This window comes from Lampetra fluviatilis, chromosome 21, assembly GCF_964198595.1.
Source record: "Lampetra fluviatilis chromosome 21, kcLamFluv1.1, whole genome shotgun sequence".
NCBI lineage: Eukaryota > Metazoa > Chordata > Hyperoartia > Petromyzontiformes > Petromyzontidae > Lampetra > Lampetra fluviatilis.
Window position 1 is genome coordinate 12,749,386 of NC_136295.1, and position 14,553 is coordinate 12,763,938.

Here is a 14,553-nt window from a genome sequence, read left to right on the forward strand (position 1 = left end):
GCCTGGCACAAGCGCCGTGGTGACGTCACCGCCACTTAGTGGCGAATGGCGGTTGTTGTTGTGTAACACTGTGTGTGTGCTGGTGTGTGTGTACTAGTGTGTGTGTGTACTAGTGTGTGTGTACTGCTGTAATGCTGTGGGTGTACTTTCCCCAACAATCTGTTACAGGCTATACGGGGGGTCTTTGTCTTTTGTGTGTACTGGTGTGTGTGTGTAATGCTCTGTAATTCCGTGTGAAAAGCCAATTGGGAGCTGACTCACCCACCAAACACGTCTTTGTGAAGAGACAGAGACGCACTGAGATGCGAGACGGAGAGAGATGTGGACGAGGCAGGAGTGTGGTGAGAGCGATGTTGGCACGAGGTGGAGATGAGAGACATTCATTCGCTCTCGATGCTAATTTGCGCGCATGTTTGTGCGTATTTGGAAACTTTGTTCGCACCGTACGTAGCCAACCGTGCTAATCGGAGGTGCGGGTGAAGGACAGCAAACTAAACACAAAAGATCTGAACTCGAGATGATTATTGGATCGTGCCGATATTTTCTGTTCCGTGAATTCTGGGGTCCTCCCCAGCTGCTTGGGTGTGGGGGGTATGGGTGTATGGGGTGTATGGTATGGGGGATGGGGGGTATGGGAGGCGGGGGGTTGGGAGTATGGGGGGCATGGGGGCGGGGTATGGGGGAGGGTGGGGTGGCGCTGACCTCTCGCAGTGCTCGGCCTCACAGCGACAGGCCCCTGGGTTCGATTCCCGAATCGCGCTCCTCTCTGTGTGGAGCTTTGTACGTTCGATCGCTCCCCCCCCCTGTTCTGCATGGGTTTCCTCGGGGTTTTCCGGGTTCCTCCTTCCACAGCTAAAGCAAAACCCTACAGCGTCACTGGAATTGGCCAAGTGTTCAAGTCGATTCAGTGTCGCCACGTAGTGTGAACTCTGTGTAGAGAGGAGCCGACACGAGATTGCAGGGGTCTCGTCCTTTATTCCAAATGTAGAGAGGAGCCGACACGAGATTGCAGGGGTCTCGTCCTTTATTCCTTTCCTTCCATTCACACCTGTCGCCAGCCGTCCCAATCCCGTTTCCGCCAAAGGCCCCCCTTTCCCGCCCGTTCTCTCCTTATATCACCTCGATCACCCCTCCCCCTAACCCATCTATTGGTGGGAATCCTTCCCCTGACACCCCTACATCACCCCCCCCCCCGGAGAAAAAATAACCGTCCTCGGTTCTGCCTCCCCCATGGACCATTTAAGTCTCCCCATGCCTCCCACCACTGACAGTGACGACAGCCCTTACCCCCCCCCACAACCATACAATGCAATATAACACAACAAATCAATTGCGCGGCCTGCCCAGGTCTCCAGCCAGCATCCCGTAACAGCCCGGACATCCACAGGCAGCAGATGACCGTGGCGGCCCCCTCCTTCGAAGGCCCTCTCGTCGCGGTCCCTGGTTCGGTGGTGCCGGTGTCGCCTTGCCTGGCGCCGCTGTCTCTCCGGCCCCCGCTCGTGCCGCCGCTCCGTCAAGCCTCACATGGGGTGCTGTAGGTGACAAGGGAACACAGGGCACCGAACCCCCTGCCGGTCGGCGCGTGGTGGTCGGCGACCTTGGCCTGGGTAGGGATGATGATGATGTTGGCAGTGATGTTGGTGGTGATGTTGGTGAAGATGACGGTGGAGAGATGTATGGCTTAAGGCGGGTGGGGTGTACAAACCATCGTCGCTTACCCAGTTGGACCTGGACGCACTGCGGTCGGAGTGCTTTGATGACCTCGACCGGCCCTTTCCAGGGTCGGTGCAGCTTTGGTGAGAGGCCAACCGGCACCTGAGGACAGTGTAGCCATGCCTGGTCCCCGACTTTAAAGGGCTTGGCTGTCACTGTCCTCTCCCGTATCCGTACATTACTCTCTTGGCTCGCGGCCGATGCGGCCTCGGCTGCTTGGCGGGCCTCTCTCAAATAAATGAGGGAGGTCTTTAGTGCCTTCGGCCATGCGTCGGCTCTTGCCGGAATGTCCGTCAGCTGCACCTCAATAGGCGGAACGGGATCCCGTCCGTACATCAGGAAAAACGGCGAGAACCCCGTCGCCGCGTGTGGGGCCACCCTGTACGCCGCTAAGACCGATGGAATGTGGAGGTCCCAGTCGGAATGGTTTTCGTCCACCACTTGGGACAGCATGGCCGCTATGGTGCGGTTAAGCCGCTCTACCATCCCATCGGTCTGGGGATGATATGGAGATGTTCGGACCTTTTTAGTGCCCAGGATAGAGCAGACGTCCTTCAATAGCTGTGAAGAGAAATTCCTGCCCTGATCCGTGAGCAACCGCTCCGGTGCCCCCTTATCAAGGACATAGCCTCCCACGAAGGCATCGGCGATGGTCTGTGCCGTTTGGTCCGGGAGGGCCCACGCCATCGGCCACCTCGTGCAGTACTCGACTCCGACCAACAGGTATTTATTTCCCCGTGGCGTGACCGGCAGCGGTCCCAAGATGTCCAACGCAACCAATTCGTTGACCCTGGTCACCGTGATGGGCTGTAGGGGCGCCCGGCTTACCCGGGGTGGCGGCTTTCGCCGCGCACATTCGACGCAGGTAGCGACCCATCGATGCACGTCAGCGGTCATACCTGGCCAAAAGTACCGACCCTGTAATGTGTGCAGTGTCTTCCGCCCTGCCAGGTGCAGCAGCTGGCGGCCGTGTACGTCCATAACCAATTGTTGACGCAGCGACTCCGGAACTACCAGGCATCGCCGGCGCCCTGTCGGGTCCCATCGCATGAGGAGATCCTCCCATACGATGTACTCCTCCCCCCCTGCCTCTGCTGAGGCGCGTAGTGTTCGCAGTGGGGCTTCCTCCAGCTGTAGCCGTCTCCAATCGTCCAAGGTCAGCCCCAGGTCGTGGTCGGTCAGCTGGACCTCACCCTGTGCGCCCTCCGCCGTGCGTACGGGAGCGATGACCGTCCCATCCGGCCTCGCCTCCTTGCAGCGTGCCCCGCCTGTGGTGCATGCACAAGGGCCCTGGGGCACCAGTCGGGACAATGCGTCTGCGTTGGCATGTCTGGTCCCTTTGCGATGCACTACTTGGTACCTGTACTCCTGCAGGCGTTCTATCCATCTGGCCAGCTGGCCCGAAGGCTGGTCGATGCGGAGCGAATACTGCAAGGCCGCGTGGTCAGTGCGGACCGTAAATTTGCGACCATACAGGTAGGGTCGGAATTGCTGCACAAAGTGAACGACTGCCAGGAGTTCCCTACGTGTGACGCAGTAGCGCTGCTCCGCTGATGAAAGCACGCGACTACCATAGGCGATAACCACCTCCCGACCCTGCTGGACTTGCGACAAAACACTGCCGATGCCCACATCGCTGGCATCCGTGTCCAGGATAAAGGGGAGGCCAAAATCCGGAAATGCCAATGGTGGTGCATCTGTCAGACGTGAGCGCAGCTGCTGGAATGCCTCTTCCTCCAGAGGGCCCCAATAAAACCTCTGGTTCTTCGCCGTCAACACGTGCAAGGGCTTGGCAATGGTTGCGAAGTTGGGCACAAACCGGCGGTAGTAAGAAACGAAACCCACAAACCGGCGTACCTCCGGAACCGTTGTGGGAACAGCCCAGGCCCTCACGCAGGCCGTCTTTTCCGGGTCTGTAGCCACTCCCGACTCACTGACGACGTGGCCCAAGTAGCGTACCGACGACTGCATAAGGTGGCACTTCGACGGCTTGAGCTTCAAGTTCGCGTTCCGGAACCGCAGGAACACCTGACGCAATCGGTCAATGTGTTCCTCGAATGATCGGCTGAAAACAATGACGTCGTCCAGGTAGATGAGGCACGTTTCCCATTGGAGGCCTGCCAAGGCCAACTCCATTATGCGTTGGAACGTTGCCGGCGCCGTCTGGAGGCCCATAGGCAGGCAGTTGAACTCGAACAGGCCCTGTGGTGTCCGGAATGCTGTTTTAGGCCGGGAGTCCGCGTCTAGTGGGACCTGCCAGAACCCGGACAACAAATCCAGCGTACTGAAAAATTTTGCTCCCGCCAGTGCATCCAATGAGTCGTCGATACGTGGTAGGGGATATGCGTCGGCCAGCGTGACGGCATTGAGGCGTCGGAAGTCCACACAGAATCTCAGTGACCCATCTGACTTCTTGACTAGGACCACCGGTGCCCCCCAGGGACTCGAGGATGGAGAAATTATGTCGGCCCGCAGCATCTCCTGCACCGCTTGTTGAATGTGCCCTTTTTCCATTGGGCTCATTCTATATGTGTTTTGGCGCAGGGGTGCGGCATCTCCCGTGTTGATGTGGTGCTGTGACAGATTTGTGCGCCCTAGGTCGAACGGTCCCCGGCTGAACACGTCCGAGAACTCCTGCAATAACGAGTGCAGCTGCTGTTTCTGGTCGGGCGGCAATCCCGGCTCAGGCCCCGCCAGCTGGTCCATCCACGATTTGGCCCCTCTGTCCTCGGACTGGCTGATGCTGCCTACAAGCTCGGGCTCTGTCCCTGGGGCTCCTAGTGACAAGGGACTAACGTGGGCCAGAACTGTTCCCTCCTGCACCGTCGCTGTTCTATCGGAGGTGTTCAGCACCTGAATGAACAGATGCTGGTTCCTCTGTACAATAGTTTCGGCCCCCACCAGCGCATGACGATCCATGGCCGCTGACGCCGGAGACACCAGGATGGGTGAGTCTGGTCGGGCTGTCACGAGGGGGGACCGATATTGCAGCGGAACCAGCATCTGGGCTGCCGGGGGAATGGAGACAGACTTACTGACCAGAGCCTGCACGTAGGGTACACCCCGGCTGGCCCCCTCCGCCTTTAGGAAATGGAGATGCGTTCCCTGGACTTCCACCCGCCCATTGGCCAGATCGATTTTCATTGGCATCCGCCTCAGAAAGTCCGTCCCCAACAGGCAGGGTACGGGCAACGTTGCGGAGACAAGGATGGGTCCTGCTACCGAAAGCTGCCCAATCTGTATCGGGGCTTCAACCTGGCCCAGGAAGCCCATGCTGCCTCCATTTGCTGCAATGAACGTTGTCTTGACGGGGACTAAAGGTCGGATTTTATCCGGCAGCATCTCATGCATGGTGCTCGAGATGATCGTGGCTGATGCCCCCGTATCGACCAAGATACGTGCCGACACTCCCGCGATTTCACCGACCAGGACCGAGGTTCCTGACGTGGCCGCTACCACCCGCCTTGCCAGCTTCCTCCATTGTGTGGCTGAGTCCGGCCACTGACCAGGCGGCGTCTCGTTATCCTGTGGTGCATGGTGAAATGATGGGGGATGGGTGTGGATGGACTGAAGATGGGGTTCCTCCCTTTGGAGTGCGTCACAGCAGGGTGAACGCGCCCTTGTTACATAGTGTGGGCTTACCCCTGGGTTGCGGGCTGGGCTCTCTATGTAGTGCAAATTGCCCCCCCTAGGTGACGTAGGATGGGCCCCCCTTGTGGTGTGGGGGGGCCCCCCCATTGTAGGGGGCGGTGGGGACTGGGGGGTGGGCCTTCCCGTGAGCCCCTCCCTTTCCTTTGTCACGGGGGCGTGGTCCCCCTGGTTCCGTCTCGCTCTGTCGCAAAGCGGTGGTGAGGCGGGTCGTGGAATTGCTCCAGGGCGCAATGTCAATCGTGTGGGCTGCCTCCGCCCCCGGGCCGTTGCCCCTGGCAACTCGCCGGCGTTGCAGGTAACTGGTGACGTCACGCCCGCCGGCGACGTCACGCCCGCCGGTGACGTCACGCCCGCCCGCGAACCCACGCCCGCCCGCGAAACCACGCCCACCCGCGACGTCACGCCCGCCCGCGACGTCACGCCCGCCCGCGAAACCCCGCCCGCCCGCGACGTCACGCCCGCCCGCAAAACCCCGCCCGCCCGCGACGTAACGCCCGGCATCGACGTCGCTGCCGGCCGCGACGTCACTTCCGCCCGCGACGTCACCTCCGCCCGCGACGTCACCTCCGTCCGCGACGTCCCTCCCGGCGTCGGCGCGACTCCCGGCGCGGTCCCCGGCCTCGGCGCGATCCCCGACGCGGTCCCTGGCCCCGGCGCGATTCCCGGCGCGGTCCACGGCCCCGGCGCAATTCCCGGCGCGATCCGCGACACCACTTCCGGCCGCGACGTCACTTCCGGACGCAACGTCACGTCCGTTCGCGACGCCACTCCGGGTCGCGATGCGACCACAGGCCCCGGCGCTATCCCCTTCCCCCGACCAGAACAGCGGGGACCGGGAAACGACACCACCGGCGCCCACCCCGAGGAGACTCCCGGTGAGTTCGCGGCGTCGGAATTGTAATTACCCGGCCCGCCCGAGAGGCCGGGTGGGACGGCGTCACTCGCCTGGCTCCTGTCGGCGTTCGGCCCCGGCAGGTTCCAGGTGACGTTGGCGGCCTCCGGCTCCGTGCGGCACCCCCTCGCCACATGCCCCTCGCGACCACAACGGTGGCAGACCCACGGGGCGTTGCGTCGGGGGGGCTCGGCGCGATGTTGTAGAGGCGGCTGCCAGCGACGCGGCGGCTGGTCCCTCTGCTCCGCCAGTCCCCGGATCGCCGCGTACACCTCCCGCAGCGATGGCTCCGTCTCAGACGTCGGCGGTCCGTCCCCAGATGCCCCACCGGCAGCCTGTGGTGACGGTGCAGGTTCGGCGGTTAGTGTCGCTGGACCAAGTAGCGCCGCGGCAACGGCTCGGCTGTTCCCCCCCGCCGCGCCAGCCACCGGGCCCACGGGTGGCGCCCGGCCCATGACCTGCTCGTGGGCTTGGATGGTCCGGGCAGCCCACAGCGAGGTGCGTTCTTCCGGCGTCACTACGGGCATTACAACGCCGGCGCGGCAAGCGTAGGCGATGAGGTGCTCGACCACGAGGTCCTCGAGCGCTTCTTCAGCCAGGCGAGGGAAAGCTCTCCTCGCCAACACGAGCAGCGCCCCCCTGTAGGCTAAAGGGGATTCTTTAGCCCCTCGCTGGCGATCCTGGAACCGTTTAAAGGCTCCTTCCGCCGGGCAATAGATCTCCCCCAAAGCCTCGTAGGCCGCCTGTAGCGTGGACTTGCTGTGCGAGGGAAGGGAGGTGTAAGAGGAGAGTGCTTCTTTGCCCAGAACAGATGGCAGCGCTCGTAGGGCCTCTTCGTCTGTCCACTCGAGAGCGTGGAAGGCAGCCTCGAATCGGCGGACAAACTCCTCCCAATCTTCTTCCTCAGCCACAAACTTGTCGACGGGCCCCAGCCGACGCGGCCGTCCGGCCACCTGCTCTCCGTGTTGGGTGTTTAGCCCTGGGGGTTTTGGCGGGAGCGGCGGCGGCTGGCGTGACGAGGTTGGTTGCGGCTCCTGCCCGGTCGGCTGGTCGGCGTCCGGTTCCCGTGGCCTCTCCTCCCGTAGTACGCGTGGGGGTGGGGGTCCCGGTGCCGGCGGGCCCCCCATAGGGAGCCTCTGCAAGAGCTCCTGGAGCGCCCTCTCCACGCGGGCCATGCGGTCCTCCATGCGATCCTCCAGGCGATCCGGGCCCCCTTCTGCTGCTTCTGACAGCAGGCCCCCTTGTTGCCCAGGATGTGAAGGATCCCCGGCCCCTGCTTCCTCCTCCCTCGGCTCCCTCCCGCGAGGATTCTTCTTTGTAGCCATTAGTATCCCACCGCTGCCACCAAATGTAGAGAGGAGCCGACACGAGATTGCAGGGGTCTCGTCCTTTATTCCAAATGTAGAGAGGAGCCGACACGAGATTGCAGGGGTCTCGTCCTTTATTCCTTTCCTTCCATTCACACCTGTCGCCAGCCGTCCCAATCCCGTTTCCGCCAAAGGCCCCCCTTTCCCGCCCGTTCTCTCCTTATATCACCTCGATCACCCCTCCCCCTAACCCATCTATTGGTGGGAATCCTTCCCCTGACACCCCTACATCTGTAAACCAGGATAGAGGAGTCTCTATCACAGTGCAGCAATGAAGCAAAGCAATCTGAACAACAACAAGAACCACTCCATCACACGCGGGATCGAACATCTCTACCTCACTGGTCACGTGCCCCTGCATCTCTACCTCACTGGTCACGTGCCCCTGCATCTCTACCTCACTGGTCACGTGACCTTGCATCTCTACCTCACTGGGTCACGTGTCCCTGCATCTCTACCTCACTGGTCACGTGTCTCCAGCTCACTGGGTCACGTGCCCCTGCATCTCCAGCTCACTGGATCCGCGTTAAGTGTGTCGGGCAGCAGCAGGGCAGCAGCAGGGGCAGTTTCCTTCACAAACACAGAGAGTGACGCGCGCTGCCGTGGTGACTGCCCTGGCTGATTAGGGGTAAATGTCCCAGGAACTGTAGACGATGCAACAGCTGTGATGTTCATCGCGGACTTCGCGTCGCGGCCGTGTGAGCAGAGATAACAGTGCGTGTGTGTGAAGAGGGGTGACGTAGGTACGTTTGTTGAGCCTCCTTGCACCGTACGTAGCCAACCACGAACCCGGCGACCCGAGTTCTATCCCCGCTCACGATCAATAACAATGGTGAATATGTGAAACAGTCCTGGGCCTCCGCTAGGTCGACTCGGCCTCAAATGAGTGTAAACATCGCCACCGGGGAGACAAAAGCGGCCGGGCGTGGTGCTGGCCACCCACCCCCTCGTGTGCCGCCTTCATAGGTGCTCGCTAACAGCACTTGCCCCAACAGTCTGTTACGGCTACACGGGGATCTTTGTCTTCTTGTATGCGTAGGCAATTGTGTCCTGAGCTCACAGCGTGTTCCCACGTGGCTTTGTTTATTTTCGTCTTCCAGCGCGTTCACCTACCAGAGTGTTCACCTGCCAGAGCGTGCTCACCTGGCAAAGAGCGTGATCACCTGCCAGAGCGTGATCACCTGCCAGAGTGCTCACCTGTCAAAGAGTGTGTTCACCTGTCAAAGAGCGTGATCACCTGTCAAAGAGCGTGTTCACCTGTCAAAGAGCGTGATCACCTGTCAAAGAGCGTGCTCACCTGTCAAAGAGCGTGTTCACCTGCCAGAGCGTGCTCACCTGCGTAACAGGACGTCCACTTGCCTCGCGGTGCGCTCACGAGTAGCTGCCCTGATGGGCACTGCGCTGTGGTGTTGACCAGAATGATACTACTACCGCTTGCCGTCTGCTTCACTCGCAGTGGACGTTAAAGATCCCGTGACGCCATTTGAAAGAGTTGGCCCTCGTGTGCCGGCGGGCAATTGGGGTGACGCAAAACAGCAGCAGCAGCAGCAGCCGCAATCATCGCCCTCTCCTGGCAGCAGACGAAGTGCCCCAGGTCTCCACTGCGAATGAGGCTCATCCTCGCCTCTTCGGGTCTCGCATTGTTAAACGAATACACTTTGACCTGTTCGTGCGTGCCTGTGCGTGCATTCCTGTGCGTGCCCGCGTGTGCGTGCCCCCCAGACACCCCGGCGCAGCGCGTGCAGTTCATCCTCGGCACGGAAGATGACGACGAGGAGCACATCCCGCACGACCTCTTCACCGAGATGGACGAGCTGTGCATGCGCGAGGGCGAGGGCGGGGAGTGGAAGGAGAAGGCCAGGTGCAGCGTCGGCATCGGCACTTCCATCTCCACTCTGGCTGTTGTCATCGTAACTCTCATCGTCATCACCGCCACCATCACCATAATCAGCAACAGCACCAGTGGCATCGTTATCGCCCCCTTTAGCGTCGGCACAAGCGCCGTGGAACATGTGCAGATGGAACAGGCGGAGTGCAAGTGCACATTTTCCCTTCCGCATTCTCCTGGCGAGTCAGGGGTATGGCCGCCCAGTTCGACGTCCGCGTGAAGGGAGACTCGCAACGTGTGTGCGGTGATCCACCAACCCTCGACCGAGCGCTGGATTACAGGCCGCGTTTTTACCGAACCGCCTTCTCCAAGCGGGCCGAGGTATACGTGCTCCTCTTGGACGCCCATGGCGAAGGGAGTTTCACAACATTCGTGTGACGATCCACCAACCCTCCCTGCTGGATTCCAGGTGTGCGCGGCCACCTGTAATCCAGCAAAGAAAATTGGAAAGAACCTTTGTAGTTTGTAGGAGGTGACGGGTCGGTGCGTCGCGCAGGTGGCTCAAGTTCGAGGAGGACGTGGAGGACGGCGGCGAGCGCTGGAGCAAGCCGTACGTGGCGACGCTGTCGCTGCACAGCCTCTTCGAGCTGCGCAGCTGCATCATCAACGGCACCGTGATGCTCGACATGCACGCCACCTCCATCGAGGAGATCGCAGGTGCAGGCGGCGGGGCGCACGGCTCGAGTGGGACCCGGTCGGGTCGTCCGTGACAAATTAAAACGTCGATGCTCTCACGCTTCGTGAGAATCCGGGGAGCAGTTTTGTTTTAAAGTTCTATTCCCTCCACCGGCTCACAAATCCAATCTCGGATAGATTTCACGATCGCCCCCTCTCATGTCACTCTACTCCCCTCCACGCACTCTCCCGTCTCTCCCCTCTCATCTCACTCTACTCCCCTCCACTCACTCTCCTGCCTCTCATCTCACTCTACTCCCCTCCACGCACTCTCCTGCCTCTCCCCTATCATCTCACTCTACTCCCCTCCACTCACTCTCCTACCTCTCCCCTCTCATCTCACTCTACTCCCCTCCACGCACTCTCCTGCCTCTCCCCTCTCATCTCACTCTACTCCCCTCCACGCACTCTCCTGCCTCTCCCTCTCATCTCACTCTACTCCCCTCCACGCACTCTCATGCCTCTCCCCTCTCATCTCACTCTACTCCCCTCCACGCACTCTCCTGCCTCTCCCTCTCATCTCACTCGACTCCACGCCACGCACTCTCATGCCTCTCCCCTCTCATCTCACTCTACTCCCCTCCACGCACTCTCCTGCCTCTCCCCTCTCATCTCACTCCACTCCCCTCCACGCACTCGCAGAATATAGTCACACCATGCTGAATAGATTGACGCTGGTAGTGTACATTGGTTCAACCCATCATCATCATCATCCCTCCCGCTTTGTGGAGAAGTCAACAATGGTTTTCTCTTTGCCGAGACTCGTCCCTGCCATAGGAATGTGGAATTTCCACCACTGGCTCTGCGGGGTTATCAACAAGAGATGTGCCCCAATGCTCGTGTGAGCGGCAGGAGACCACGTGGACTTGGCTGGGAACATCACAGCCAAAGGCTGCTCCAGCATTGTCCAACGCCTTGTTGATGTACCTGCCAGTTTACATAAACTGGGAGCGGAGTCTCTCTTTCTCCATCTTTCTATCGCTCTCTCTCTCAAATGTTAGCTCACCTGCGGGCGCGCGCATGCGTGCACAATCGCGCAAAAACAAACAAGCAAACACAACAGCACGTGACGGCCGCACTGCTTTCTTTACCTTTCCTACAACGCGCGCACAGACGCACGCGCACAGACGCCATGCGCTCCATAAAAAAAAGCGGCCAAATGCATTCGGAGCAAACGTCTCCATGTTCCTGTCACCTACGCCAACACCGCCCTTCAGTCGCCACTTGCAAATCAACACAGCGGGTGCCGCGTGTATGTAAGTCCTGTACGTTGAACTTCTTTCGCAGCATACGTAGCCAACCGTGCTAATCGGAGGTGCGGGGGGGAGGGCGACACTAAACACAAAAACGCTTCTAAAGAAATGAGTTTTCAATTTAGACAATTCGTATGCACCACGGGATCGTCCATCGCGGACGGATTCTAAATGGGAGCCTCCGTGCCCGGCTTGGAGCGTCGCCCGTTCCAGCTGGCGCTCGCTTGGGGCACCGACCCCCCCCCCCCCCTCCGCCACCTCCTGCGTCTCCCGCACGCTTCCCACATTTCTTGCCCAATTTGTAAAACCCTTCCCGACTCTAAAACTCTAGACACATAGAGCAGTCGTCGGGGCAATGAGAATTTGACGGAAATAAAGTTTATTGTGAAATGTCGGTCACAGTTCCTATGATCACTGTTACATTGCTTATGGCTTTACTTTGGTGATTTCGAAAAGTTTTTTGGTTTGGCCATGTTTGTTTGTTGTAGTACGAAGCTATAATGATGGCTTTAATCTAAGTTTGCTTGTGGTTGTTGTTGTTGTTTGACTTGCATCCCACTGGGATTTTTGCACGCAGCGTTGGTGTACGGTGCTTTTTTGTTCCTGGAAGACTTTGCAGTTTTTTCCTGGATTTTTCTGTTTGCACATAGTCACTTTAAGATGTTTTCTTGTTCATGTTTTTGTGTTTTTCTTGTTGCGGTTGCACCCGATTCAAGAGCCGAATGGCTCACAGGGCTATACCTAATAAATGAAAAAGCTGAAAAAAACTACGAACCCGGCGACGCGGGTTCGATTCCCGCTCACGGCCACCAACACCGGTGACGAATTATCTGAACCGGTCCTGGGCCTCCTCCGCTAGGCCGACTCGGCCTTACATGAGTAGCCGGTGCGGTGCGTAGTAAACATTTAAATGGCAAGGAAGAGCGCCCGTCCCGTCTGTCGCGCACAGACTTCGTGCTGGACGAGCAGATCTCGACGGCGCAGCTGGGCGAGGCGGCACGCGAGAAGGTGCGCGAGGCGCTGCTGCGGCGCCACCACCACCAGAACGAGAAGAAGCTGAGCGACCGAATCCCCATCGTGCGCTCCTTCGCCGACATCGGCAAGCGCCACTCGGACCCCCACCTGCAGGACAAAGTCGGTACGCGGAGGGGGGGGGCGCGGTGTGTGTGTGTCTGTGTCATTGTGTGTCAGTGTGTGACTGTGTCAGTGTGTGTCTTTGTCAGTGTGTTTCTGTGTCATTGTGTGTCAGTGTCAGTGTGTGTCAGTGTGTTTGTGTGTCTGTGTGTGTCAGTGTGTGTCTGTGTCAGTGTGTGTGTCTGTGTCATTGTGTCTGTGTTTTTGTGTGTCTGTGTCATTATGTGTCTGTGTCCTTGTGTTTCAGTGGTTGTCAGTGTGTGTGTCAGTGTGTGTATGTCAGTGTAATGGTGAGCGGTAGTGTAGCGGTTAGCACGCTGTGTTCCGAATCCGGTGACCCGAGTTCGAATCCTGCTTATAGCCATTACAAGTGACGATTATCTGAACCTGTCCTGGGCTGGTCACTTACCCCCTCGTGTGCCGTGCCGGGCATCATAGGTGCTCGCTAACAGCACTTGCCCGAACAGTCTGTTAAGTCTATACGGGGGATCTTTGTCTTTGTTCGATGGCGTCTTACCCGCTGTTCTTACTCTCTCCCATCCCCACTGTCCCTCGTGCCTCTTCCCCTCTCTCTCCGCTCCCCTCTCTCTAGCGGGGCCGGCCACAACGCAGCACCTGGCCCTGCCCCAGCTGGACGGCGTCCCAAAGAACGGCACCGCGGCTACCTCCGCAGCAGGGCCGGCGGGCACCAGCCGCGAGAACAGCAAGGTGCTGCTGGTGGTGCTGCCGCCCCCAACATGCATTGCGCCACGCCACGTTTGCTGCCGGGCACGACGACCGACGTTTCACTCCACGTGCAGGGAGCTTTTTCACGAACCGCGTATCGTCGCGTGTCGTGATTATCTATTCCCCCCCCCCGCCCTGTGATGACAAATTCCATAATAATTAATAAGGTCGCTATTACTCATAATGCAAACAAACGCTTTGTAAAGTGCTGTCGGCAGTAATTGATGGCATGATAATTGCGTGACGTCATCATCTTCACGGTTCGTTGAATGGCACAGCCCGTTCGGGGTTCGTGTCAGAGACGGCAAGCGCGTCCCTCCGCGATGATCGGAGCAGGAGGAGATGATGCCTCCACTCAGCTGTGCTGCCATCTCCTGGCGAGCCGGCCTGCAGGCGGGCGGACAGACGGGCTTGCGGGCAGAGTCGCCATCACCCGGGGCGTGCGGGAAGAGCGTGCGCTGCGCTGACCTCGCGTGGGTCGCGCTGACCCCCGCGTGGGTCACGCTGACCCCCGTGTGGGTCACGCTGACCTTGCGTGGGTCGCGCTGAACCCCGCGTGGGTCACGCTGACCCCCACGAGTCAGGCTGACCCCCCCGCGCCACGCTGAGCCCGTGCGTGAACCGGGCTTCTCTCCCGGGGTCAGGTCGACCTGAACTTCATGCGCAAGATCCCGCCGGGCGCCGAGGCCTCCAACGTCCTGGTGGGCGAGGTGGACTTTCTGGACCGGCCCATCATCGCCTTCGTGCGCCTCTCACCGGCCGTGGTGCTCACCGGCCTCACCGAAGTGCCCATCCCGACGCGGTGAGCGAGCGCCGTGCCGAGACTCCCACCGCACGTCACGCCGCATCAGAGCGCAAAAACAAAACAATTGAAAACCAAACGCCCGGCGGTCTCTCCTGGGGGGCACCGTCGCGCCCCCCCCCCCCCCATTCCTTGCCCCCCAGGTTCCTCTTCATCCTGCTCGGCCCCTCCGGCAAGGCGCAGCAGTACCACGAGATCGGCCGCTCCATCGCCACGCTCATGTCCGACGAGGTGCGTCGTGGCGCCGGCGGCCACCGCGTCGTCCGTCGTCGCGGTTGAGAGGATCATCCCGAGTTTTGCCTCCTGTTCTCGCCGCGAACCGCAAACTCCACCGTGACCGGGCTGTCTGACTGTCGGAGTGCTCACCGGGGCTTTTTGGTTTGCGTCGTTGTTGGCGACGTGAAGCGGAGACGCGCGAGCGTGCTTTGGTGGTCGCGGCGGTTTTCACCGGC

General features: G+C 59.9%; 1 protein-coding gene across 2 annotated transcripts in view; it reads left to right on the top strand.

The window, feature by feature from the left end:
• Positions 1-14,553, top strand: part of LOC144938254 (electroneutral sodium bicarbonate exchanger 1-like) — a 92,533-nt gene that overhangs the window by 54,907 nt on the left and 23,073 nt on the right. For both annotated transcript variants that reach the window (XM_078866108.1, XM_078866109.1), the window contains exons 4-9: positions 9,346-9,484; positions 10,008-10,168; positions 12,389-12,577; positions 13,166-13,281; positions 13,944-14,101; positions 14,245-14,332. In XM_078866108.1, coding sequence (XP_078722234.1) covers positions 9,346-9,484; positions 10,008-10,168; positions 12,389-12,577; positions 13,166-13,281; positions 13,944-14,101; positions 14,245-14,332 — 851 coding nt within the window. The remainder of the gene's footprint in view (positions 1-9,345; positions 9,485-10,007; positions 10,169-12,388; positions 12,578-13,165; positions 13,282-13,943; positions 14,102-14,244; positions 14,333-14,553) is intronic.